Raw genomic sequence first — 23707 nt, 5'->3', positions numbered from 1 at the left:
CAACGTTTAGTTTAACATAAAGCAAATAGACTGAGGATGTGTTTCTGCTGACAGCAAAGGAATTGAGGGACATGGAAAGGGAGACCTATAGGTGAGGTTGAGATCATTTAAAGAAAAGGACGTTTCCTGGGCTTGAATATGATCAAAATGATATTCTTACGCAGACAATTTCCCCAGTGCTAAAGGATAGCAAATTCCAATATATTTTGGAGTAATATACATTAAAGACACTAACTTTATAGGAACAAGGGTGGGTTCAGTCACCCAAAATCTGTTTCACCATTTAGTTAAATTGTTGTCAATCGGTGCCTCAAGCCCATTATCTCAGGTTAGTCTTTCACAAAGTGATTTGGAAAGGAGGCCCTAGATATTGAGGGGCCACCTTTTGTCTCATCCTTGCAAATGAATCATTGCCAACCTAGCTGTAAAACCACCCACGGTCCCAGGACTCAAACCCCCTCCTGCCTTCTATGTTGACACTCCAATTTTTGCTCAGTTTCTCTGTTCCAGGACACGGTGTTGGGGAGTATTTCAGTCTTTCCAGCAAATGGAGTGATCTCTGCACTGTTCAACACGACTATAAATTCAGAGAGAGTTAACTACATTCTCTGTCCCCTAAAAGATTTACATTTATAGCTGACATCGAAACAATAAAAGAGAAGCTTAAAACTAACGCCAACCAGTGCAAAAACGTATTTAGTGTATTTAACACAGGAAAGTACCCAAGATACATTCACAAGAGCGAAGTCAATAGTAAAAATAGACTTTTTGAGTATGAGGTAAAGAAGAAAATGAGAATAACCAAAACTTGATCAAAGAGATAAATTTTCAGGAGTATCTCAGAGGAGAGAGATGAGTGCAACGGCAGGGGGGGGGGGGGGAGGGGGGGGAATTCCAGAGATTGGGGGCTGTTGCAGCTCAATGCAAGACCAATGTTGGGACAAGAAAATCAGCAATGTGTTGGAAGTCAGAATTGAATAAACACAGGGACAAAGTCGGAGAGGTTATAGAGCAAGCAATGGGCCAAGCCATGGAGAAAATCGGAAATCCAGAATGAGAATCAGAACATTGAAGCAGTGAGGAAGTGACAGCCAAGGGGTGATAGGTCAATCAGACTTGGAGCATGTCAAAAGGTGCTGGCAGTCTTGGATATGCTTAACCTAAAGTTTGGTCCAAATTAATTTACAACCATATCCTGGAACATCATTCAATTAACCAATTTAATAAAAAGGAAGTGAAATTTATTCCTACATTTTCTAACAATATGGAGAATTACATTGAATTGCAGTGACAGAAACAAGCTATTCTCATCATGCTTAAAGCTATCAATATGCCCTTCTATTCCTTTTTCCATAGGTACCTTCTCCTTCAAATGGTACTGATAAAAGCTACTCACTTGGCATTTTCAAGTTTTTCTTCATCAGTCAGGTCTCCAGTCTTTACCAGGTCATATCGGATTGATCCTTGCTGAATGGCATCAATCAGATCCAATACTGGTATACTTGAGCTAATTTCTTTGTCCTGTGTATTGAGTAAGAATTGGAGAACATGTCAGAAAAGCCCTGTGCAAACTGTGTACTCTATCAAGTGCTGGCAGTCTTGCACATGGAGCCATGAACAATCCCAGATAGGTGGGTTCCGCTATCTTCAACAGACACAACTCGCAACATATCCCATAGCTCGGAGGGATAGGCAAGTCCCACAAGTGAATTTTGAAAACCGCACACACAGTCTTGCAAGTGAGCATATAATCTTGTTTATCACATCAAGCAAACTTGTCCATAATGTTTCTCATTAATCTGTTTTATTTCCAATTATCGTTTATTGTTTCATCATTTACAGGGAGTGGGTGAGGGGAATGCTATTTATTCAGGGAACCAGCTTTAAGTAAAAACAAAATCTGTTTTACAGCAATACTCCAGATTACCTTAAAGCTTGAAATGGAGGAACTTTTTCCTGACTCGGATAAAGTCTGATTCACCCAGTTTACAATGATATCATCATTGACCTTCTCTCCATCACCAATGTCTTCCAGCATGTTTAATGTGTATCTAGGGACAAAGGAAACAGTCTTTGACCTCTGAATGCAGATGTCACCACCATCAGTACAACATCAGGAATTAAGAGAATAATGTCTGTACTAGCATACTGTTTAAAAACTTAATTGTTCCCTGTATCAAAGAGTCTCAATTAATCAGAGGCGACTTGTAGACCAATCAGTAATCCTTTTCCTCCCATTGTAGTATAAATTATCATGATCATTTGAAATTTGGAATTAGAGTCATAGAATCATAGAGCACAGAACATACATTTTGGTCCAACACCTCCATGCCAACCAGATGTCCTAAAATGATCTAGTCCCATTTGCCAGTATTTGGCCCATATCCCTCTCAACCCTTCCTATTCATATATCCATTTAGATGTCTTTTAAATGCTGTAATTGCACCAGTCTCTACCATTTCCTGTGGCAGCTCATTCCATACACGCAACCACCCTTTGCATGAAAAAAACGCCCCTCAGGTCCCTTTTAAGTCTTTACCCTCTTACTTTAAACCTTAACCCTCTAGTTTTGGACTCCCCTACCCTGAGAAAAAGACCCTGGCTATTCACCCTATCTAAGCTTATCATGATTTTATAATCTTCTATAACGTCACTCCTTAGTCTCCGACACTCTAGGGAAAATAGTCCAAGCCTTTACAGCCTCTCCTGAAAGCTCAAACCCTCCAATCCCAGCAACATCCTTGTAAATCTTTTCTGAACTTTTTCCAAGTTTTGCATCTTTCCTGACGCAGGGAGGCTGTAATTGAACGCAGTATTCCAAAAGTAGTCTCACCAATGTCTTGTACAGCCACAACATGGCATCTCAACTCCTATACTCAATGCAATGACTGATAAAGGAAAAAGTGTACCAATCGCCTTCTTCACTACTATGTCTACTTGCTAACTCCACCTTCAAGGAACCATCCGCCTGCACCCATAGGTCCCTTTGTTTGGCAGCAGTTCCTTGGACCCTGCCATTAAATGTGCAAGTCCTGCCCTGGACATGATGTGTCAAATGAGCTACTTCTGCACTGCAACACTTCTGATTTTGATTGGGGACAAAAAAATTCTGTTCTGATGGATGCAAGACAAAAAGCTTCATCACCATCTCTGCCTTTCCAGCAGGATTCAAAATCTAGATTACTTTGTCCAGCATTAATGAAGCAGAACCAAACACGTCCCAATTGTAGTACCATCAATCTCTGGCTCTATCGTGCAAGTTAAAACGCACTCACCTCCTCATTAACTGCCATAGCAAGGCTAAAGTTGGCATGTGTTTGCCTTCATTCAGATCCTGTCCTGCAATCCCAACGAGTGAAAACTTTGCTTTATTCTTTCCCAGTTCAACCGCATAGTTACAGTTTTCCAGCTTTGGGTAACAAAGGTTAAATGTTAGCAACCCTCTGGTTTGATTCATTAGCAGAAAACACAGTCTTATTTGATTTTTTAAAATGGTCAATTAGTTGAATCAAAAAAGAACCAAGTAACTGTTGGTGATTTGTTGTGGAGCTTCCTAAAACTTGACTTTCAATCTCAGTCTTACTTCTTGTCTGCGCTCACTTCATTTCATTTCAATGAACAGGTCTCATCAGCAGTATGCAACAGTTGTTGAACCATAATTCACTAGAATGAAGCTATTCAAGAACTGAATAGTGGATTTGTCTCCTTGAATTGAAAATCGCTGATGTCTCCCCTCTCCCATGATGCTCAGAATTGGGCTTCTGTACATTTCAGAGATACAGGTCGGCTGGGCTGGGCAGAAGTGGCTCAACCTTCTCACCCACCTACAGAAAGCCATCTTGATGGTGGTACTGGCAGATTAGGAGGCCTCGAAACAATTCTGTCAAGAGCCTAATGCTGGAGGGCTCCACAACTGGAACCACAATACTGTGGGACCCGTTCCAAAACGGAGTTTAACTAGAACTAGAGAAAGTCACACTCTTAGATTCTGAGGAGTCTCCCACCTTAGTAATACTTAACAGACGTGGGTTTATTTTTAAGCATTAAATGAGAGGTTATGAATGATAATATGATAAAAAGAACAGTGGGTACAGAGTCACCACTAACTTTTAAAAGGAAATTAGATAATATCCTCGAAGAGCAAAAAGATTCTTCACAGGGCTATGGGGTCCGGGGGGGTCATGAGGAGGAGGCGCAGTAGTGGAGTGGGATTGGTTAAAGGGCTGGTACAGGCACAATTATTAAAAAGCTCTCCTTTTGTGCCCTGTGATCCCATGATTCTAAACACCTGGTGTGGCTGAAATCAGACAGGAAAAGCTGAGTTTTTCAATCCTTTAACAGAGGACAAAAATAGTTGCTTGAGAAAGGAGGAAATGTAAAGAACTGAGAGTGGACATGAAAGTAGGATTAGACCTGGGGGTTCAAACGATGTAAAGAGACTACTATAGTCTTGAAAGGCTGAATGGTCTGCTGTAACTTTTGATATTCATCAAATATTACAGGAAAAATAACATACACCTTCAATGACTGCTTATACCCTAACAACAATTTGGATTGTTACATTTATGGGGAAGTGATTCTGCCCAAATTTGGAAGGAGGTTTGGTCTTCAGAGGAAATTGGGGAGATCTTGCCCTTGCTGATGGGGGAGTGGGTGGGTGATATCAACAGTACATGCCTGCCATTCATTGTTCAAGCAAGTTGTGAATACATCTGGAATTAAATTTTCATTTCAAACACTGAGGAAGTACTAGGAAGGTTGTAAAAAGCACACTTTTGAGGATGGCTAGACAGGAGCCCACCCAAAATTAATGCACCTAGAACAAAGAGGCTGTTGCCTTACATTCTGGGAAACTGGGTGGTCATGTATGACTATTAGATTGGCAGATAAGAATTTTAATGTAATGGTCAACCACAGGGACTGAGACTGGCCAGCAAGAATCAGAATCCCAAGTGTTGATGTAGGCTATTTGCCTATCAAGTCCAAACCGATCGTCCAAAGATCATTCCATCAGACCCATTCCCCTACCCTAATCGTGTAATGCTGTATTTCCCATGGCTAATGGACCTAGCCTACTCATTCCTGGACTCTTTGGGCAATTTAGCATGGCCAGCCCACTAAGCTGCAAATATTTGGACTGTGGGATGAAACCAGAGCACCCAGAGGAAACCCTCGCAGACATGGGGAGAACATGCAGACAGTCACCCAAAGATGGAATCAAATCCAGGTCCCTGATGCAACAGTGGTACCCATTAAGCTACAGTGCTGCAGAAGTCTGGCCATTACTCACTAGGTAAAACAAAGGAGTGATTTCCTTTAAACTAGCTTTTTCTAAATACATGTGTACATCCCAAAGCCTGCATTCTCCAATTCTCAGCTATGCAGCCCTGTTAGTGTCTATTCTGGGACGTTGAAGCAGAATTTTGACTAAATTATTAAAATTAAGCCATATTAAAATAAAGTCATTACTACAGTACAGGAAGCAGCCATGCAGTCCATCAAATCTATGCTATCTCTCCACTGAGCAATCCAGTCAGTCCCATTCCCCCAACTCTATAACTTTATTTTTAAAAAGTGCCTTTTCAAGTCATGCATTTTCAACAGTTGTCTACTTATAAATTGGCTAAAGTGCTTTAATTTTGGTTTTAAAAACACATTAATATCTAAAGTCTGTTTCCATTTGAGTAAACAGGAGGAATCTCAGGATCACAAAAGGGGCAAGATCAGAGACATCAAGGCTGGTTGCTGACCGCACAGTTAGACTGCAGAAAACTCTGATCCTAACCTGCCAGATGGTTTTGGCCTTCCACTGAGAAAACTTACCTTCTTCATGTTGGCTCCCAGCTTAGGATAAGGTGGCTTGTTCACCCGACTCCAGTCCACTGGAACTTTGATCTTTTCGTAGAGCTGCAGAATTACCAAGGCATCTTCCAGGTCACTGTAACAAGACAGATTATAAATCATCTCCACAGTATGGAGAATAGGATTGTGCATTCAGACTGTGCATTTAGAACTGCTCAAAGTCGAGATGCAGTTCTGGATACCGATCCAGTCAGAATTCTCAAACCCAGAGACTGGTGCAGGTCAACTGATACCAGAATAGACAATAGATATGGAGTAGACCATTCTGCCCTTCGAACCTGCACCACCATTCAATATGATCGTGGCTGATCATCCTTAATCAGTATCCTGTTCCTGCCTTATCTCCATAACCCTTGATTCCACTATCCTTGAGAGCTCTATCCAACTCTTTCTTAAATGAATCCAGAGACTGGCCCTCCACTGCCCTCTTGGGCAGAGCATTCCACACAGCCACCACTCTCTGGGTGAAGAAGTTTCTCCTCATCTCTGTCCTAAATGGTCTACCCCGTATTTTTAAGCGGTGTCCTCTGGTTTGGCACTCACCCATCAGCGGAAACATGTTTCCTGCCTCCAGAGTGTCGAATCCTTTAATAATCTTATATGTCTCAATCTTCTCAGTCTTCTAAACTCAAGGGTATACAAGCCCAGTCGCTCCAGTCTTTCAGCGTAAGGTAGTCCCGCCATTCCAGGAATTGACCTTGTGAACCTACGCTGCACTCCCTCAATAGCCAGAATGTCTTTCCTCAAATTTGGAGACCAGAACTGCACACAATACTCCAGGTGTGGTCTCACCAGGGCCCTGTACAGCTGCAGAAGAACCTCTTTGCTTCTATACTCAATCCCTCTTGTTATGAAGGCCAGCATGCTATTAGCCTTCTTCACTACCTGTTGTACCTGCATGCGTACCTTCATTGACTGGTGGAGAAGAACACCCAGATCTCTCTGTACTGCCCCTTTACCTAAATTGATTCCATTGAGGTAGTAATCTGCCTTCCTGTTCTTGCCACCAAAGTGGATAACCATACATTTATCCACATTAAACTGCATCTGCCATGCATCTGACCACTCTCCTAACCTGTCCAAGTCACCCTGTAATCTCCTAACATCCTCCTCACATTTCACCCTGCCACACAGCTTTGTATCATCAGCAAATTTGCTAATGTTACTATTAATACCATCTTCTATATCATTAATATATATTGTAAAAAGCTACAGTCCCAGCACTGATACCTGCGGTACCCCACTGATCACTGCCTGCCATTCTGAAATGGAGCCGTTTATCACTACTCTTTGTTTCCTGTCAGCCAACCAACTTTCAATCCAAGTTAGTACTTTGCCCCCAATACCATGCGCTCTAATTTTGCTCACTAACCTCCTATGTGGGACTTTATCAAAAGCTTTCTGAAAGTCCAGGTACACTACATCTACTGGATCTCCCTCATCCATCTTCAGAGTTACATCCTCAAAACATTCCAGAAGATTAGTCAAGCATGATTTCTCCTTCATAAATCCATGCTGACTCTGACCTATCCTGTTACTACTATCCTGATGTGTCGTAATTTCATCCTTTATAATAGACTCCAGCATCTTTCCCACCACTGAGGTCAGACTAACTGGTCTATAATTTCCTGCTTTCTCTTTCCCACCTTTCTTAAAAAGTGGTACAACATTAGCCACCCTCCAATCCGCAGGAACTGATTCCGAATCTATCAAACTCTGGAAAATAATCACCAATGCATTCATGATTTCTCAAGCCACCTCCTTCAGTACCCTGGGATGTAGACCATCAGTCCCCAGGGACTTATCAACCTTCAGACCGAACAGTCTCTCCAACACCAATTCCTGGCAAATATAAATTCCCTTAAGTTCACTGGGACAGCTGGGACTCTGCTTGCTATCCCTGGTGAGGCAGACTCCACAATTAATCCACCAGTGATGTGAGAGGTGCAACAAACATTCAAAAACACATGAAAGAGAACAAAGTTCTGCAGCTCCGATGGCATTCTAACTGAGCACTTCAACACGGATAGGCTTTTCAAAACATCATTTACTCATCCTATGGATTTGAGAAGATAAATAACTCTCTCTTCTCTCCCCACCCCTTTCCAAGTTTTTAGGAATGTGACAATTATAACTACATTCAAGAAGGGACGTACATCATGGCGTGTGAAAGACTGAGGTATTTTCTTCTTTATTAACACAGGAAAAGTCCTGACACGTGTTAGGAGAGGTTAGGAACAGGTTAGGAGAGTGAGCAAAGAAATGGCAGTTGGAGTACAACATGGATAAGTGTGAAGTCATGCACTTTGGTAGTAAGAATAAAAGCATTGACTATTTCTTAAATGGAGAGAAAATTCATAAGTCTGAAGTACAGAGAGACTTGGGAGTTCTAGTCCGAGGTTCTCTCAAGGTAAATGTGCAGGTTGAGTCAGTAGTCAGGAAGGCAAATGCAATTATGGTATTTATTTAAAAAGGACTTGGATATAAAAGCAGGGATGTACTTGCGAGGCTCTATAAGGGTCTGTCAGGCCACATTTGGAGTAATGTGCGCAGTTTTGGACCCCATATCTCAGGAAGGATGTTCTGGGCATGTTCAGAGGACGTTCATTAGAATAGTGCCAGGAATGAAAAGCTTGACATACAAGCAACATTTGAGGACTCTGGGTCTGTACTTGATGGAGTTTGGATGAATGAGGGGGGATCTAAATGAAACATACAGAATACTGAATGGCCTGGACAGAGTGGATGTTGGGAAGATGTTTCCATTGGTAGAGAGGCTAGGACCCAAAGGCACAGCGTTAGAGTAAAGGGAAGACCTTTTAAAACAGAAATAAGGAGAAACTTCTTTTAGCCAGACAGTGGTGAATCTATGGAATTAATTGCCACAGAAGGCTGTGGAGGCCAGGTCATTAAGTATATTTAAGACTGAGATAGGTAGGTTCTTGAGTATCAAGGGGATCAAGGGTTACAGGGAGAAAGCAGGAGAATTGGGTTGAGAAACTTATCAGCCATGATTGAATGGCGGAGCAGATTTCTGGTCCTATATCTTATAGTCTTATGAGATACATACACTGGAAAATGCTGAGTACCTCCTAACTTTGACAGTCACCTCTCTCCTAAAGCCACCACTGATGAGGAGATCTAACACCGGGGTCAACTATGACAGCTTAACATTCTACACTACAGCAACGAGTGCTTGATAACAAATATCTCTGCAGTCAATGAAAGTCCCAGTGTCCAGACCAGCTGTTGTCACTACGCTTCTCCAGATTCAATGGAAGAACTGTTGAATAAATGCTCATGTCATTCTTGATTCCATCACTACAAGAACTCAGTTAAACCCCTTGCAAAACCAACTTCAGTGGATTGGTAATGCTGTCTGAATATTCCACCAAATTCTGCTTAGCTAACTCTCAAATGTCCATTACTCTCGAGTGGACAGAGAAAGTGCTACAAAGACACTCACTCTAAAGCTTGCCTTGAAACAAGGGGCAATCAATTGTTAAAAGACTCAAGGTAACAGACAAATTTCTGTGTGTAGACTGACTATACAATCTCTCTGTGCCTCTGAATTCAGATTGTTAATGTATGATTAATCCTATAGATTGCAGCAACTGGATCCTTGCTTAACCTTGAACTTAATCTTATTCCATTGGTTTCCCTCACCTGTACAAATGGTTCACGCGAGGAGTCACACCAAGTGAGTTCATCCAGTTTCTGAAAGTCCTTTCCTCTCTCGTTTCACCTACAAAGTTTAAAATAAAGATAGATGGTTCACAAAGTCATCCAAAAAGATAGGAAGTAGAATTCATTATAGAGGTGCAGAAATATGTAAGAACATGCCTTTCACATCTGCTCTGCCATCCAAGGGGACAGGAATAAATGTAAAAATCAAAAACAATAGGCCTTTCAGCCCCTCAAGTCTGCTCTGCCCTTCAATAAGACCTTGGACAAGCTGATGGTATCTTCAAATCCACATTCGCCCAATAAGTCTTGCTCAACAAGCATCAACCTATATCTGTCTCAAATACTCTGTCTCTTCCTAAAAGGATGCTGGAAGCAGAGTGCTAAAGACTCTCAGTCCTCAGAGAGAGGGGGAAAACAAAAAGCTTAATCAGATGGGAAAGGTTCACAGGGATAAGGGCTAAATGCAGGCAAAGGAGGCTAGTTCAGCTGGTATGGATGAGTTGGGCCAAAAGGTCTGTTCCATGTTGTACATCTCTACGACTTTAAGAGGGTGACCCTGATTTTGTAAACAGGGATCCCGGATTCTAGATTCTCTCATAAAAGAAAACATGCTCTCAACATCTACCCTGAGAGAAAGTGAGGACTGCAGATGCTAGAGATCAGAAATCACAATTGGAGATCACAATTGAAGATCACAATTGATGCTGATTCCTGGAAGAAGGGCTCATGACCGAAACGTCGATTCTCCTGCTCCTTGGATGCTGCCTGACCTGCTGTGCTTTTCAGCAACACATTTTCAGCTCAACATCTACCCAATCAACTCACTTCAGGATTTCATATGCGTCAATCAAGTCACCTCTTACCTTTCCTCACAAGACGATCTGCCCATTCCAGGCATTAGTCATATACGCTTTCTCTGAACTGTCTCACCTTTTTTTCTAAATCCTTCTTCATTAAACAAGGTTATCAAATCTGTGCACCAGGCTAATCTTCTGTTTAGACGCCCCACAAGTGACTGCAGCACGATGGCTCAGTGGTTAGCACTGCTGCCTCACAGCATCAGGGGCCACGGACAACTGTCTGTGTGGAGTTAGCACGTTCTCCCAGTCTCTGTGTGGGTTTCCTCCGGGTGCTCTGGTTTCCTCCCACAGTTCAAAGATGTGCAGGTTAGGTGGACTGGCCATAAAATCCCCATAGCATACAGGGACTCGTAGGTTAGGTGAATTGGCCATGAGGAATGTAGGATTATAGAAATGGGGTGGGTCTGAGTGGGATGCTCTTTGGCAGGTCAATGTGGACTCGATGGCCCAAACGGCCTGCTTCCATACTATGACTGAGCCTTCACAGCTCTGGGGCAAATGATTCCAAAGGCTTCCATCCTCAGAGAGAAAAGGGATTTCTCCTCATTTTGGCCTTAGCTGGCTTGATCTTTATCCTGAAACTGTGTCGATTGGTTGGAGAGGCACACCCACGCTCCCAATATCTCTCCTCCATTCCCATGCCCAGCTCAGGGAAACACCTGCATTGACATTGTAGATCTCCCTAAGAATTTTCAGTGAAGTACATCACCCCATATTCTTCTAAATGCCAGAGAATGTAGGCCCAGTTTATTTAATCTGTTCTCCTAAGACAATCCCTTCATCCTAGGAGTTAGAAATGTCCATCCTGAGGGAAAGTAATTAGTTTATCCATCCTTAGCTGGGGAATACAGCAGCCACAATCAAAGTCAACAACATTAGTTAAAGAAAGACAGTAGATAAGGGTGCGTCTATGGACACTGTTTACATGATCAGTCATTTGACAAGGCTCCACACAAGATATCATTAACCAAGATGAAAGCAGATGAAATTGGAGATAATCTCGTGACACGGTTTGGGAGAGAGGGTGTAGAGACGAAGGTTTACACACTAAAAACATCACTGCATGGTGGGTTGTTGAATAAGGTTGAATCTCACAGGATCCAAGGAGAACGGCATAGTAGCTCAGTGGTTAACACTGCTGCCTCACAGTGCCAGGGACCCCAGTTCAATTCCAGCCTCGGGTGACCGTCTGTCACATTCTCCCAGTGTCTGCATGGGTTTCCTCCCACAATCCAAAGATTAGATTAGATTCCTTACAGTATGAAAACAGGCCCTTCCGCCCAACACGTTCACACTGACTCTCCAAACTGTACTCCACCCAGACCCATTCCTTTACTCTGTATTTACCCCTGAGTACTGCACCTAACACTATGGGCAATTTTGTACGGCCCATTTACCTGACCTGCAAATCTTTGGAGTGTGGATGGAGACCGGAACACCTGGAGGAAACCCACGCAGATATGGGGAGAATGTACAAACTTCACATAGACAGTCGGCCGAGGGATTAATTGAACCCGGGTCCCTGGTGCTGTGAGGCAGCAGTGCTAACCACTGTGCCACCCAAAGGTGTGCAGGTTAGGTGAACTGGCCATGCTAAATTGCCCATAGTGTTCAGGGGTGTGTACGTTAGGCACATTAGTTTGGATAAATATAGGACAATAGGGTGGGAGAATAGGTTACTCTTCGGAGGGTCAGTATGGACTCATTGAGCCGAAGGGCCTGTTTCCACACTGTAGGAATTCTATGGTGATTCATTTGGATACAAAATTGTAGAGTGAAGACAAATGGTAGTGGTAGAGGGTTGTTTTTCCAAACTGTAGGCCAGCGGTGTGGCATAAGGATATGTGCTGGGTCCACTGCTATTTGTCATTCATATAGATGATTTGAATGAGAATCTAGGAGGCATGGTTAGTATGTTTGTGGATGACACCAAGATTAGAGGTACAATGGGCACTGAAGAAGGTTATCTGCGAGATCTTGATTTACTGGAGCAGTGGGCTGAGGAATGACAGATGGAGATTGATTTAGATAAATGGAAGGAGTTACATTTTGGAAGGTCAAACCAGGCCAGGACTTACACAGTCAAATGGTAGGGGTTGGAGAGTGTTATAGAACAAAGAGATCCATGGGTACAGGTTTATAGTTCCTTGACAGTGAAGTCACAGCTGACCAGGGTGGTGAAGGTGGTTTTCAGCATGCTTGCTTTCATTAGTCACAGCATTGAGTCCAAGAATCAGAACAAAGTTAAAAATCACACAACACCAGGTTATAGTCCAACAGGTTTATGTGGAAGCACTACTCCTTCATCAGGTGATTGTGGAGTATAAGATCATATGATACAGAATTTATAGCAAAAGTTTGCAGTGTGATGTAACTGAAACTATATATTGAGAACAACCTGGATTGTTTGTTAAGTCTTTCACCTTTTAGAATGAGCATATTGGTTTCAGTTCTTTCATATGTAAATTGCAGAACATTTAAAAGTTACATTCTCAAGTGAACTTTAACAATTGGTGTCATGTCGGCCCAGGTTTACATATGAAAGAACTGAAACCACATGCCCATTCTAAAAGATGGGAGGTTTAACAAACAATCCAGATCTTTTTCAATATATAATTCCAGTTACATCACACTGTAAACTTTTGCTATAAATTCTGTGTCTTACAATCTTATACTCCACAACCACCTGATGAAGGAGCAGCGCTCCAAAAGCTAGTGGTTGCAAATAAACCTGTTGGACTATAACCTAGTGTTGTGTGATTTTTAACTTAGTCCACCCCAGTCCAACACCGGCATCTCCAAATCAAGAATCAGAACGTCTTTTTGCAGATATACAAGACATTGGTGAGGCCACATTAGGAGCCCTTTATGCAGTTATGGTCACCCTACTAAAGAAAGGATATTATTAAACTAAAAAAAGTGCAAAAAAGATTTCATGGAAAGGTTTTAGTTATTAGGGGAGGTTGGATAGGCTGGGACTTTTGGAGATTGAGGGATGATCTCAGAGGTCTATAAAATCATGAGAGGTGTCATTAAGGTAGATGGCCAATAGCTTTTCCCCCATGGCAGGGGAATCTAAATCTAGGCGGCATAGGTTTAAAAGGTGAGAGGGGAGAGATACAAAGAGGTCCAGAGGGACAATTGTTTCACACCGAAGGGGAGTGTGTCCGGAACAGGCTGCCAGAGGCAATGGTGGAGGGGAATACAATTTTGCTATTTAGGAAACATTTGGACAGGTACATGGGTATGAGGGATATGGACCAAATGCAGGCAAATAGGACTAGATCAATTGTGAAAACTGGGCAGTATGGAATAATTGGCTGATGGGCCTGTTTCCATGCTGTTGACCTCTATGATTCTATAAAGGTATACAGGCAGGAGTTGACTGTATAGTCTATACAGCCTGCTCCACCACTCAATATGGATATGTTGATTGAGAGTATATGGTGAGGATTGATCGCTTAAAGATCTGCTCTGGAGCCTCTTCACTAGATATATATGTTAACAAATATTAACAAATGTTAACAAATTTGCAGAGGATACTCAAGTCTGGAGACATAAAATGGAATTTATAAAAGGAACAGGGACCAAGTGAGTAGGGATAAATTGCAATAGATGGTGTCATTACATCTGAACTTCCTTAGTTCTCTATTTGCTCAAGTCTGTCTTTCTAGACTCGAGGGCTGAACGGCTTCTTTCTGCACTACAGGGATTCTATGATTCTGCATGTAAACAGTCCTCCTATATCTTGGTTGTATGTTTCTCAGGACTTCCAAACTATTCCGATAAAATTGGTGTAGTGTACTCCAATGGCAACAGAAATATATTTTTGTGGGCAATAGTTCAACAGCACAGATCAAGAAACCCTTTTGCAATAAGTGCTCCCCTGGTTGACCAGGATGGTAATATCGTTGCTAGATTTTAACCTGACTGTCTGGCTCCTTGATTGCTGAGTTAGCAGGTAAGTTTACTGATAAGCTTACTTGAAGCAAACAGCCCCAATCAAAAGGGAACAGAGGTCAGTGACCAGGATTCAGCCATTGTAGGCCTGGATTTCAGTGCAGGAAATCCTTTTAAGTGCTGGGACACAGAATTAGTAAATTGATCCTACAAGGGGCAACAACTCATCAGAATTAATTCGTCAATCCTAAAACAGGGAGGGTTGTAATTCATATCAGAATTAGTTAGCTAATCCTACGTTGGGGATGTGTGTGCACGCGCGCGCACGCGTAACTCGTATCAGAATTAGTAAATTAATCCTGCTGTCGCTCATATTAGGGGAGGAGCAGACATTGGTTCATGGGATCTTGGCAGGAACCATTGGTAGCTGGAGAGATTTTTCACACTGAGGCATTCTAGAGTTTTCAGGAGCTTACCCTCGAGGAGACTCCAGTCTATGTCTTGGTTCTCGGGTTTCTGAAGAGCTGGATACTTGTTGAACAAGTTGGCGACAAATGCCAAGTTGAGCTTGGGGTTTCCTCGGACCACGTCTGTTGCGGTGACAAACTGTCTGCAGCCAAGCCTGTCAGCTTGCTGAAGCATGCACTCTGCTCGCTTCAGATCGTCACTCTCCTGCGCACGCAATTGAAAGCACGTGTGATTTCACCAGCAAACAACGTGTTCTGTCCTACACTCCTCAGAACCCAAAACCCACCTCGTTCTCTGCGTCCTTGCCGGCAGCTCTCCTGAGAATTACGATACGGTGCTGATACCCATCACCATGGAGGTGAATTCCTAGAAAGGGTTCTCCTGTTTGCCTGCATTATTTTGCCAATCTTTCCTTTGTCCACCAAAATTCAGCTCATTGTCTGGAGTAGACTCACCCTGACCTCCTAATCCCAGCAGGAGTTCAGCACCTTGGTTAATTCTTTCATTTTTAAGCTCCTATCCATTCTATTTTGGTGCAGTCATTAATTCATTGAAATCAATGCAATTGTAAATTCATTTGTATATTTTTTTTAAAAGACGGTAAAAACAAGAATTTCAAATCATGAACTACTAAGAGAAATGAATCAGTTAACTAACAACAAGATAACAATACCCATTAACCAATTTGTTACAGAAGCAAAGTTAAACGCACTAACCAATTTGTTACAGAAGCAAAGTTAAACATATAATCACCGTTACACAGAAAAAGAAATGTGAATATCTGATCAATTTCCCCTTTCACTAAATCTATTGCCCAGGAATTAAACTCACTTTGTCAATAAGCTGTGATGAGACGTGGTGACCCCATCTCTGGGCCAGGAGGCCCTGGAGCAAGTCCCACTTCCTCCAGTGGTGTATAACATCTCTGAACAAGTTGATTAGACAATATAATTTTTTTTTAAAATGTTAAATTAGTTTATTCATATGTTATGCAAGTAAAGTTAATATGATGCAGTGGCCGCATACCTACCTCAGATTCAAGTCTACCTACTCAATTGGTGTATTATACATACCTGAATAGGTTGATTAGAAAATGTCTATAAATTAAGTTAAACTGGTTAACCAGCAAGTTATACAGGTGGTGTTTAACCCTCGATCAGCAGCTTAGACGACACACATTGACTACGTCTCTGACCAGGTTAATTAGAAAACATCTAAACCTATTGACTGGTTGCACAGAAGTGCCGAAGTTCCTGTTTATCTTTATTTTTAACTATTTGACCAATCTTGCCGCAAACTGAATACTATTTTTCACTATCCCAGAGAACGGTAACCAGATGCTAGGTGTACAGATACGCTAAGGGAAGACTGCAGGTTTTAATACTTACATTAATACCGGACATATCGACTGGAATTGGAGCCTGGCCCTCTTCATCACCTTTTGGTGCAATTTGATTGAGAAGATGGAAGTAAGCCTTTGAATCCTGCAAGAATAAAGGAAAGGACTTAGAAACTGGTACATTCCATACAAAAATAGCTCAAGCACGCTGAAAGAATGCCGCCGTTACTGGAGACTTCTAATTAATTCCAAAAGACTAAAAATTCTGCATGCAAAACAGTGGACTAATAGAGCAAACATGTGATCTCCAAGCACGGTAAACCCACCTTAATCCAAAACATTAAAAATGGTTTGAACAGATACCTTCATCAAGTTACAGAAGTCAGTCAGCTTTTTGAGTTCACCCACATGACAACAGTCCAGAAAGACGAGACATCCAAAGGGCAGCATTAAGAATTCAAACAAACAAAGAGTAGAGGAAAGTAAAACGGTACAGGATTTAACATTCAAGGGAGACACAACGAGGGTGAAAAGACATTCGAGGGACCATTATTGCACAACACCAAAGACACGGTAAATATGCTTCCAATTATGTTGCAATCACCTTTTCATCTAGATGCTACTTGGGAATGCTGCGTATTTGTACTTAAATGAAGCTTCATAAGGTATGGTGATGTCACTGAACTAATACTCCAGAGAATATACATTTATTCCCTCAAGGCCGATTGACAGCTTAATATCAGTTTTAAAGATCGGGTCAAAAGCTGGTGTCAGTAAAAAGGACCATAAAGCTGACGTGTGTTAAAATCTCAATTTAACAGAGGGTAGGGCCCCTCGGATGCTGCCTGAATTGCTGTGTTCTTCCAGCACCACTGATCCAGAATCTGGTTTCCAGCATCTGCAGTTATTGTTTTTACTGACTGTCAATACCCACTGCGACTTACATATGACCCCAGTCTGACTCATTATTAAGTGCCCTGGGAAGTGGATGCAGTGAACCATTCTGTTATGTTAAAAAAAATCAAGGGCCCACACTCAGTGCAACGGTGTACAGGCGACAGAAACTGTTTTTGTCATGATGCCCACTTTCTGAGAATAAATAAAGGAAAATAAAATTTTAAAACTTGTTTTTATGGTCTTTAACAGGCTACTTTTTTTTGCTAGAATCCCCTTTATATTAGCAATGTGTTTTTCTCCAGTACCCATTTTAATTGCACGTGCAAAATCGAAAAAGAAAATTATTGGTCAAGGGTAAACATGTCTTGCTTGTAGCAATCTTGCCTCTCCAGTCTGAAGCAGCAAGCGGTGTTCCAGTCAGTAATCCAGGCTGAATCCACCCTGCGTTGAGGGGATGCTGCACCACTCAAAGTGCTGCCTTTCAGAACAGGCACAAAACTGGGATCAGCTGGTTGAATGATCTCCCACAGCACCACCTGAAAAGCAGTCAGCAGCCTGGCCAACAAGTCTCACTCCTCTGACAGTATTGAAATCCGGCTCAAGTGGCCGCTCACCCCAGCTGCTATTTAGGGGATCTTACTGTGCAGAAAGCAGTTGCATTTTGCTCAGGGAAAAATATTCACTGAATGCACAGCAACTCTGGGGAAAAGGTGCCTATCCATCCCATAAAACTTCAGAACCCTCTCCCACCTGAGAGGGTGGGCCCTTGATCTGGGATGTCCCGTGGATATTAAATTCACTGCATGGAATGCAAGACATCTCCTCTGCTCTTTCCCCTATGTGGTGTTTCAAACTTGGCAAATAAAAGCAAAATACTATGGATGTTGGAAACCTTTGAAATGAAAACAAAGTGTTTGAGAAACTCAGCATACATGCAAAGAGAATCAGAGTTAATAATTTGAGTCTAAAGCCTCTTCTTCAGAACTCAGTCCTTTGAAGAGTCATCTTTGGATGGAAACAGACTCTGCCAGACTTGCTGAGTTTTGCCAGAATTTTCTGAATATTTAAGTGGCAGATTTATCTAGCCCTTTTCATATTTCAGTCAACAGGTAGATCTAACCATGAGAGGCATGCCAGGCTCAGTTTCTGGCATCCCTTTGGGATATTGAGCTCCAGAGTCAGACAGCATGTCAGGATTCATACCAGTTGAAAGGGAAGGATCTGACTCTGACCTCCGTATCTCAGCCAGGAGTGGTATAACCCTGCCACTGGCTAGACTGACCAATCCTACAGCCAAAGAGGCCAAGGGAAACACAGAAAGCCAGAGCACAGGGACAAGCGGATAATCAGGAAGACTAATGCAGTATTGGCTTTTATTTCAAGCTGGTTGGAGTGTAAGACTAAGGAAGTCTTAGTGCAATTGTACAAGGTGCTGGTGAGATCACATGTGGAGTACTGTGAGCAGTTTTGATCCTCTTAAGGAAAGATATTATTTCACTGGAGTTCAGAGAAGGTTGACTAAGATGATCCTTGGGATGGAGGGATTGTCTTATAAACAAAGGTTAAATAGGTTGGGACACCACTCACTGGAGTTTAGAAGAATGTGAGATGATCTCATTGAAACATATAGTATTCTTAAGGGGCCTGACAGAGTAAGTGTTGAGAGAATGTTTCCATTCATGTGTGTGTGTCTAAGACGAGACAGCATAGTCTCAGTATAAAGGGACACCAACTGAAGACTGAGATGAGGAGGAATTTATTCTCCCAGAGAGTTGAAAGTCTTTGGAACTCCTTGTCAGAGACAGCTGTAGAGGCAGAGTCCTTATGTATTTTTAAGACTGAGATAGAGACGATTCTTCATCATTCTGGGAATCAATGGCTACGGTAAAGGGCAGGAAAATGGATGTGAGGAATATCTGGCTAGCCACGATCCGATTGAATGGCAGAGCAGGCTTGAGAGGCTTATAGCGCAGGAGACCCAGACATTATAGGCTCTTGATACCATTTCCCTTATTTGATGGAAGAAATTCAAATTTTGCTTTTTCAGAGTTGCTATATCAAATACGCCATTGAGCCAATGTCTACGTGTAGCCGGGTGCAGATATTTTGCTACTTTTCAGAATAGGTTTGCAAAATAACATCAAAAAAAAAAAGGGGAAAAGGTGTCTATTCAGCCCATAAAACTTCAGAACCTCTCTCACCGGAGTATCAAACTGCTTTTCATACATTCTTAATTCTTAGGTTCTGACTACTATGTGCTGACAGTTACTTCAATTGTCCATGGAGCAAAGAAGTTGGTCTTAATATCTACTTGATAATTTGTTTGTGCCTCTGGTTGTGAATGCACAGTGGTCCTGCATACATTCTACAGCTCCTGGAGGAGAGCCTCACTCAACAGCAGGGAAGAGTGTGCATGATTGGATAATCCAGCATGGAATTTAATTCACGGTCACTTTGCTCTCCAAAGATGAAAAACTGAGGTGGTGGTATTTGGAGGTGAGTAAATCGGAAGTGCTTATCTCATTGATCGGCACACCCATTGAACAAGGCTCTATACCAGGAGTTCTAACACATCCCTTACAACATAACGCTATGTACAACAAACCATTTCAAAACGTAGCACTAGGTTGGTCAAATGTACATACACCTTGAACAACTTCACACAATATTTAGGGAGTAAGATAATAGGGAACGGGAGACAGTAAGGTTTACAGCAAATGGACTTACTTGAGCTTCTTCTACTGATGACTGATTTAAAAAGAAATAGGAGGAGGTGTGTTACTTTTACAGATATTGTCTACAGTATTTCAGAAAATTTCCATCATCAAACTGATGCAGTGTTCTGAAGCATCAAAGTAGTTCAACACAGAAAGGGGAGACCTTGTTCCAGGGGATTTCAGACCTCAATTGGTTTGATGTGGTTGTGATAGATCTTCTTGAACAAGAGGCGGGTAAATGCCACAGCTGACACCACAAAAACAGATCATCTGTTCATCCCTTTAAGTGATGTGTGAGGGACCTTGCTGTGTACGAATACCATGATGTTTGCTTCCACCACAAACTAGTACATTGGTTATAGATATTTGAGAGCGTAAAAGCTGCTGTGTAAATGCAAGTTCTATCTTTTCTAAAGGCTTTAGGAGAAAGTAATTAACAAAAAGAGAGAGCAACCAAGTTGTTTAATCAAAAGAACTGCAAAATTATCAGAGCACAGATTCATGGGAGTGGACACTATCAAAACATACTGACTGCTTTACTTTTAGCAACCAGTGATAGCACAGTGTTTAAAATGTCTGGCTAAATGCAGAACCACGAAACACAGAAAATAGGAGCAGGAGTGGGCCATTCAGCCCTCTGATTCTGTTCCACCATTCAATGGCTGATCACACAATTTAGTATCCCATTCCTGCACTCTTCCCTACACCCTTTGGTCTCTTTCGCTCTGACAACTATACCCAAGTCCTCCTTGAAAACATTTATTGTTTTGGCCTCAACCACTTACTTTTTTTTTTAAGATTAGATTATCTACAGTGTGGAAACAGGCCCTTCGGCCCAACAGGTCCACACCAACCTTCTGAAAAGTATCCCACCCAGACCCATTTCCCTTTAACTAATGCACCTAACACTACGGGCAATTTAGCATGGCCAATGCTAAATTGTGGGAGGAAACCGGAGCATCCGGAGGAAACCCACGCAGACACAAGGAGCATGTGCAAACTCCACACAGAGAGTCACCCGAGGTGGGATACGAACCCGGGTTCCTGGTGCCGTGAGGCAGCTGTGCTAACCACTGAGCCACCGTGCACTTTCTGTGGCAGAGAATTCCACAGGCGCACCACTCTGTTTCTCTTTGGAGAGAAAGCTATCTTGTTCTTCCTGCCAATGTGGCCTATCACTGAACAATGAAGTGATGCTCACACGGCTACGAATGGGTGTCCTGGTGTTGGGCAATCACCCAAAAGGCCTCTTTGAGGTAAGACAGTAGGGTGGCAAATTTCCTACCCGACACCACTGCGTGGTCACCAATGCCCCAAGCACTGCCCTGGATTTAAGACAGAGAATTGCGATCGTCTCAGTGCAGTTTGGGGAATGGGCAAGAAATACATCTTTGCCATCGTGATCCTCCCATGCATGAGCCGAGAAAATGCTGAACTGGTCTCTCTTGAATGGCTCATTCGTACCTTGACATCACTGCTGAAGTTGTTCACTTTTTTGCAGCCAGCACCTTCCAGGTGGTAGTTTGCCCAACGTAACAGCAGCTCCTCAGGGGACAGCTTCATCAGGTCCTCCAGATCCTCACCCTCTTGGAGCAGGGCAATTAGTGCTGAAAAACAAACACCGCTTATAAGTAACAAAGGCTTTCCTCACAACTCTTCAAGAAGAAAAACTCAGCATCCTGGAGTGGAAACTTGATCAAAATAACAAATGAAGATGTGCCCATGATGAATAACTATTGCATTTCCAGCTCCGCGGGAGGAAGCAATTAATTGGCCCAGTTTGATAAAACAGTACACCTTCAAAACAGTATGTCGGACCGTAACACTGTTAGAACTCAACTGTTTCTCTGAAAGCTCACTTTTGCCAAAAGGCGGTGAGTTTTAATCAATCACGTGATCGGCAATTTGGAGGTAGATTTGTTGAATTGATGTTGGTCATCCCAACTCAAGTGGAAGCACAAGGATTACTGACCGGCCAACTCTGCAAAATCTGCACCTTCGCATTACTACAGTCCCTTATGAGCCAGGTGACCCAGGCTTACATCGAGCTCAGATTCACTCCACACACAACAGTGTCCATTTCCAATGTTACACTGGTTGAGGTACTTGGCTGCACTCAAGCCAAAAGAATGAAGGAAATCTTCCGGTAGATTTTTATCACACACTGACCACGACCGGGGGGAATTAAAACAGAAGTGTTGCAATATCGATTCTTGACACGAGATCACAGTCTGGGGAATTAAAGACCTTACTGGGCAAGGTCCAATGTGTAGAAGTCACAAGAATTTGTCATCAAGGACCAACAGAGTGGGTACAGCCCACAACAGTACCAGGACTAAAAGAGTTCAATAGACTAGACTTGCAGTCCTTTGAATCTAAAAGGTGATCTGACAAAGCTGTTTTAAGATACTTCAAAAGGAGGCGATGAGGTCAATGGAACCTATTTCCTCTGGTCAAGGAGGGGTGAAGGTGAGGGATAACTTTGTCACATCAAAAGTCAAGGAAATCTAGATCCCTCTCATTCAAAACCTTATTGAGGCTGTGGAACAATTTTTTAAAAAGTGTAAAATGCAATTGGTAGATTTTTGTTGTTAGGTAATAAAAGTATAAATTATTATGGAATTAAGGCAGGTTAGAAGTTAAGGTACAGATCAGCCATTATCTAGTTGAATGACAGAACAGGCTTATGAGATAGCTTGCCCTTAGAATATGCCTCTTGTTACCAGTGGATCAATCCTTAACCCTTCTCTATTAAAAGCTTTAACCAACCCTCAAACTTAAAATCACTGGGGGAAATCAGACAGCTGCCCATTAAGAACCACCAGCACCTACCTTCATTTCTGCTCAGTTCGATATCTGCAAACAGACCAATTTTGATCACCTGCCACAACAGGCCCAACACAAGGTGAGGCTTCCCCTCTTTGAGATCCTCAGCACCAATGTTAACTACATGGCACCCAATTGCTGAGGCAGAATTCAAAGCCAGATTCAAATTCTCCTGCAAAAATAAGGAAAGGCTGTAAGCAGTAGTGAACATCTGTATGTGTCATAGTTACGAGAAAGCAAAGTCTTTCTGGCAGCTAGCAATGTACAGGTATCTGGTTGTCAAAGATGAGCACGTTAATGCAGTGTTAAAACGGCATATAGGTTTTCATTCATTTAGCCTATGCAAGTTGAACTGGCTACCTGTATAGTGAATGGGGTGAGCTTCTTTTTGTTAATCGTCCTCTCATCGATGGTGTCAGGTACCGATAGATTGATCATTTTACTAGATTAAAACAGAAGACCATCAGACAGAAACGTATGATCAGAAATGATAAATATCCATGACTTCAAAGACCCAGTAGCCAGCAAACAAAATGAAAAATCGAAACAAACAAATCTTACGAGAGATTATCTTTCCAGAGGCAACTAAGATAAAGCAACAAACTGGTTTCAAAAATCAGATATATATTAGCAAGACCTTACTGATTCTGCCTTTCCCACTGCACAGTGAGGAATTCTTTGGTTATGAACAGCAAACACACAAACCCCTTCTGGGTTTTAGAATTATTCAGATACACATTCCTGTTTCTGGAGCTGATGTAACCAAGGTATCTGGACACAGTACTACTGGTGGAGAAGGAGCACTTAAGGTGAATGTTGTGTCTCTCTCCTGACAGCTCAAACTGGAGGGCTGAGGGGGAAAATAAAGAGTTTCCAGGACTCTCACAGAAATGTTAAAACCATATTAACATGAAAAGGAAGTGAGAGAAGGTGAGATGGGGATTACAAATTCATTTATGGAAACCTGCCCACAGATGAAGTAATGGTTGACACAAATACGGATGCAAATTTGGGGCACCAGCTGAAGGGAAGGGCAAGCCACCACATCCCTAAAGTCTGGAAATCGGGAAACAAAGCATTGGTAAGAATTATGTTCACTCACTAGTGGTACAATCCCTAACCTTGGACCAGGAGGGTATAGTTCAAGTCCC

General features: G+C 42.2%; 1 protein-coding gene across 4 annotated transcripts in view; it reads right to left on the bottom strand.

The window, feature by feature from the left end:
* lcp1 (lymphocyte cytosolic protein 1 (L-plastin)) overlaps positions 1–23707 on the bottom strand; it is a 75426-nt gene that overhangs the window by 3053 nt on the left and 48666 nt on the right. For all 4 annotated transcript variants that reach the window (XM_043700340.2, XM_043700341.2, XM_087993042.1 and 1 more), the window contains exons 6-15: positions 22917–22998; positions 22563–22728; positions 21195–21337; positions 16166–16261; positions 14786–14981; positions 9529–9607; positions 5824–5938; positions 3276–3409; positions 1928–2051; positions 1397–1521 (exon numbers count right to left, since the gene is read on the bottom strand). In XM_043700340.2, the coding sequence (XP_043556275.1) occupies positions 1397–1521; positions 1928–2051; positions 3276–3409; positions 5824–5938; positions 9529–9607; positions 14786–14981; positions 16166–16261; positions 21195–21337; positions 22563–22728; positions 22917–22998 (1260 nt within the window). The remainder of the gene's footprint in view (positions 1–1396; positions 1522–1927; positions 2052–3275; positions 3410–5823; positions 5939–9528; positions 9608–14785; positions 14982–16165; positions 16262–21194; positions 21338–22562; positions 22729–22916; positions 22999–23707) is intronic.

The sequence above is a fragment of the Chiloscyllium plagiosum genome, unplaced genomic scaffold (assembly GCF_037043375.1).
Source record: "Chiloscyllium plagiosum isolate Xiang-an unplaced genomic scaffold, Cpla_swu_hap1 HiC_scaffold_12, whole genome shotgun sequence".
Taxonomy (NCBI): domain Eukaryota; kingdom Metazoa; phylum Chordata; class Chondrichthyes; order Orectolobiformes; family Hemiscylliidae; genus Chiloscyllium; species Chiloscyllium plagiosum.
This window is presented reverse-complemented; position numbering and strand designations above follow the sequence as displayed.